Source organism: Austrofundulus limnaeus, unplaced genomic scaffold (assembly GCF_001266775.1).
Source record: "Austrofundulus limnaeus strain Quisiro unplaced genomic scaffold, Austrofundulus_limnaeus-1.0 Scaffold117, whole genome shotgun sequence".
Classification (NCBI taxonomy): domain Eukaryota; kingdom Metazoa; phylum Chordata; class Actinopteri; order Cyprinodontiformes; family Rivulidae; genus Austrofundulus; species Austrofundulus limnaeus.
In genome coordinates, this window is record NW_013952519.1 from 1,088,371 (window position 1) to 1,089,821 (window position 1,451).

General features: G+C 45.8%; 1 protein-coding gene across 1 annotated transcript in view; it reads left to right on the forward strand.

Moving 5' to 3' along the window:
* The window catches only part of p2rx7 (purinergic receptor P2X, ligand-gated ion channel, 7), an 8,500-nt gene extending 7,588 nt beyond the window's left edge, over window positions 1–912 (forward strand). Inside the window, exon 13 of the mRNA XM_014014622.1 lies at window positions 250–912. Within this exon, the coding sequence (XP_013870076.1) occupies window positions 250–744 (495 nt within the window). The 3' untranslated portion in view covers window positions 745–912. The remainder of the gene's footprint in view (window positions 1–249) is intronic.
* Window positions 913–1,451: the final 539 nt, after the last annotated feature.

Below are 1,451 nucleotides of genomic sequence, written 5' to 3' on the forward strand. Positions count from 1 at the left end.
CACACATACAGTCAAAATGTTTTGTTTTAATTTCTTGAGTCACTTATATAAAAGCTGGTGTTAAAATGAGTTTCTGACAATTTCCACATGTGATTAGAATGAAAATGAGCCGTAAGCTCAGTGTTTCTTAAAGAAAAAGATCTATAAACGAAGGGTTTCTAATCAGTTTTGAACTCTTTAAATTCTTATTTTGGTTTCATTTGGTGCTGATTGGTTCTCCTCTAAGCTTTGGGTGTTTGCTCCCGTCAGGAGGACTCAGGACACCTGAGAGCCATCCTGTGTCTCCTGCAGCTGGATGTCGGTGTGGACCGCGGTGCTCAGCCTCCCCTCGTCTGTAATCAGGACCAGAACCTGAAACGTGGCCGTCCTGCGTGGTGTAAATGCGACTGCTGCTCTGCCTCCTCCCTCCCGCAGGAGGAGCTGTGCTGCAGGCGGAGCGAGGGCGTCTGCATCACCTCCTCTCCTCTCTTCCAGCAGCTGGTGTTGCGCCGCTCGCTGCTGGAGGCCGTCCTCCTCTACCGGGACCCTTTGGGTCCTCCGGCGGGTGGGGTTCAGACCGCCGCCCTGCGTCACTGCGCCTACAGGCTGTACATCAGCTGGAGGTTTGGGGTCCCGCCTGCTGACACACACCCAGTCATCCCCAGCTGCAGCGTTTGGAGGATCAGGAAGGACTATCCAAACCCGGGCGGAGAGTACAGCGGGTTCACACCCACCAGGGTGGTCCACAGCACCGGTGATATTTGAAAGAAGAGCACAGGAACACCCTCACTGCCTGACATATTAACAATCATAAGAAAACAAGAAATGCATCAACTCTGCTCAGCTTGGTGTAAAATGAGAATTTATGTTTTATTAGATGACATCAAGAGGGTGAAAACTTTACTAACCCAATAAAACCAGTTCACTGTCTAACATCACCCGTCAGGTTACTGAGTGGCTGCAGTTAGGTGGACACGCTTTAAAACCCTTCCTTTTCACATTTAAATTGTTCAGTTCGAGTCTGAATCTCTGGCTATTGCAGCTCCACACGCCCCTCTTTCACACCTGCATCTGAGAGCAACTCGTTTTGGTGCTGTCTCTTTAAATGCCCCTCGTTATGCCATTTTTGTAGTTTGATAGCAGTGGTACGATTATGTAGCTGCGCAGGAACTTTTTATTTACAAACTGGTTAAAGATTTGTCCATCTGCTTGTAGCTTCAGCGTCTTAATACTTGGACTTCAAAATCGCTGTGAGAAATAAAAATGTCCGATTCCCGAAACTGGTTAGCAGGAAGTAACCAAGTTTTAAAATCTTATATCAGCCAAAAAAGTCTTTTTGATCTTGTTTTGAGACTGATTTACTAAACAAGAACTGATTGTGTAAGAATAATAATCTTGTTTTCAGAACGTGTAAGATTATTTGTTAGTCTGAAAATTCGACTCAAATTATGTCAAAAAAATTCTGCCAATGG